The 2,254-nt window shown below is 52.8% G+C and overlaps 1 protein-coding gene across 1 annotated transcript in view; it reads right to left on the bottom strand.

The window, feature by feature from the left end:
* The window catches only part of Unc119b (unc-119 lipid binding chaperone B), a 12,742-nt gene extending 12,508 nt beyond the window's left edge, over positions 1-234 (bottom strand). Inside the window, exon 1 of the mRNA XM_013014436.1 lies at positions 1-234. This exon is cut by the window's left edge and continues 1 nt beyond it. Within this exon, the coding sequence (XP_012869890.1) occupies positions 1-217 (217 nt within the window). The 5' untranslated portion in view covers positions 218-234.
* Positions 235-2,254: the final 2,020 nt, after the last annotated feature.

Here is a 2,254-nt window from a genome sequence, read left to right on the forward strand (position 1 = left end):
CGTGCTCGGGCCGGATGGCGTCCAGCGCCAGCAGCTCCTGCTCCGTGACCGCGGTCCCGCCGCCGTCGTCCGCCGCGGGATGGGGCGCCGGCCGTCGCGCCTTCAGCCGGTTCAGGACGCCGCCGCCCGTCTTCTTTTTATCCTCCTTGCCAGCCACCAGCCCCCCGGGCCCCGCCGCCGATCCTGCGGCCGCAGTCTTCGGGTTCGACCCGTTCATCGCTCCGCCGCCAAGATGGCCGCCGCCTCCACAGCGCCGTAACTATGGAGAGCGGGGGCGTGGCCTGGCCCGGGGCGTGGCCTGGTACGGGGGGCGGGGCCTGGCCCGGGGGCGGGGCCTACGGCGAGCGGAGCGCCGGCTTTCCCCACCCTCCGTGCTGCCAGGTGTGGGCCAGGGCAGCCGGGTGGGGGTGGAGGCCTGAAATTTCTTCCTGCCTCCTCCACCCAGCGAGCAAGGTCACACCCAGGTATTTAAACTGCGGATCAGGCATCTGGAGAAAATGTTCATTAATATCTTTGGCCTAGAACGCCAGTTGAAACAGTGTTTACAATGCAAAGGCAGCTTCAAGAGAAACTTTGCCATGAGATGGCCACCCCCAAGACCAGGCCTGGGCCTAGACACTTGGCTTGGACTGTAGAAAATAAAACGCTGGAAGCAGGAATTAAGTAGGCCTTTGTTTGCTTCTACATTTCTGGCAATATAGTAAATACCCGAAATAGGGTAAGTGCCCAAAAATAACTGAATTGTGTGTGTGTGTTCATTCCCTCAGTGGAGAAGCTCCTACTTTGTCAGGGAAGATTTCGAGGTCCATCTACCACGTACTATGTGACCATTTCCCTTGCCCAATGGGGAAAGGAGGATGGGGAAAGGAGGAACTGAGTGCTGTTTGGAGATAAGCGCACTCAGGCTGACCAGGTTGGGGTGTTCAGGGAGAGGTACTGCAGAACTGACAGCGGCACTGGGTCGTGGAAGTATGATTCCACCAAGGGGAGGATTGTTAGTGGTAGGGAAAGGCTGCTGTCTACACCCAGAGCGGTTCCTCCCCTTGAGACTGCATCTACTCTCCTGTGTGGGAGGCCTAGGCCTGCCTATGCAAAGTGTCTGGTTCTGTTGTCATCTCTCAACCAGGGTGAAATTCCAGCCCTCAGCAGACAGCAAGTGTTTTTGTTTTGTTTTGTCAGTCATGGGGCCTGAACTCTGGGCCTGGACATTGTCCCTCGCTCTTCAGCTCAAGGCTAGCACCCTACCACTTGGGCCACAGGACCACTTCTGGCCTTTTCTGCCTATGTGGTGCTGAGCAATCGAACCCAGGGCCTCATGCATGCAAGGCAAGCACTCTACCACTGAGCCACCTTCCCAGCCAGCGACAGCCAGCTTTTGCCAGACTCTGCAAGGTCCACCTGATACAAGGAGCTTGGGGATGGGCTGCCAGAGCTCACTTGACTTCCGGACAAAGTTCAAACCTAACCCCTCCTCAGCCACCTTGCTGGAGGGAAGAATATATAGCCAAATTCCTACCGTTGAGGTTAGGATCCAGTGTAGTAGAACCATCCCAAGAGATTAACAAACGTGTCAAATGAAAGTCCTGGGATGAAGGAAGAAGGAAAAAGAACAAAGCCTTTCCTTTGCCAACAATGACTTTAACATTACTATGGAGAAATAGGTCTTTGGCCATTTCAACGATGACTTTTAAATCACTCAACAGTGAGTAGTTACTAAAACATTTCTGCAACTTTTAATATGCTATTTGAGATTGCGGAAAGGGTGGCTTAGCTTACAGTCACTTCTACAAATTCCCTCACTGAACCTTTGCTCTCAGAGCACAGGGGCAGGAATTGCCTGGATCCTAGCTATTTTCCTCCTAGGGATAATGACAAATGCATTAATTCCTGCTATTCCACATCCAGGGATTTAGCCTATATGTATTTATACACAAAGATGCTTATTACAGCACTTTTAAAGGATGAGAGTGGTCTATGCATAACAGTATGGAAAGATCTCAAAGCATGTGTGTATATACCTTTTTTAAAATGCCTGTACTGGACTTAAATACAGGTATTATCGTTAGCTGATTCTCTAGGGGCTGGGAAGGTGTCTCAGTGGTAGAGTGCTTGCTTTGCAGGCATGAGGCCCTGGATTTGATTCCTCAACACCACATAAGCAGAAAATGCTGGAAGTGGCACTGTGGCTCAAGTGGTAGAGCACTAGCCTTGAGCTGAAGAGCTGAGGGACAGTGCCCAGGCCCACAATTCGGGC

The sequence above is a fragment of the Dipodomys ordii genome, unplaced genomic scaffold (genome assembly GCF_000151885.1).
Source record: "Dipodomys ordii isolate 6190 unplaced genomic scaffold, Dord_2.0 Scaffold23, whole genome shotgun sequence".
NCBI lineage: Eukaryota > Metazoa > Chordata > Mammalia > Rodentia > Heteromyidae > Dipodomys > Dipodomys ordii.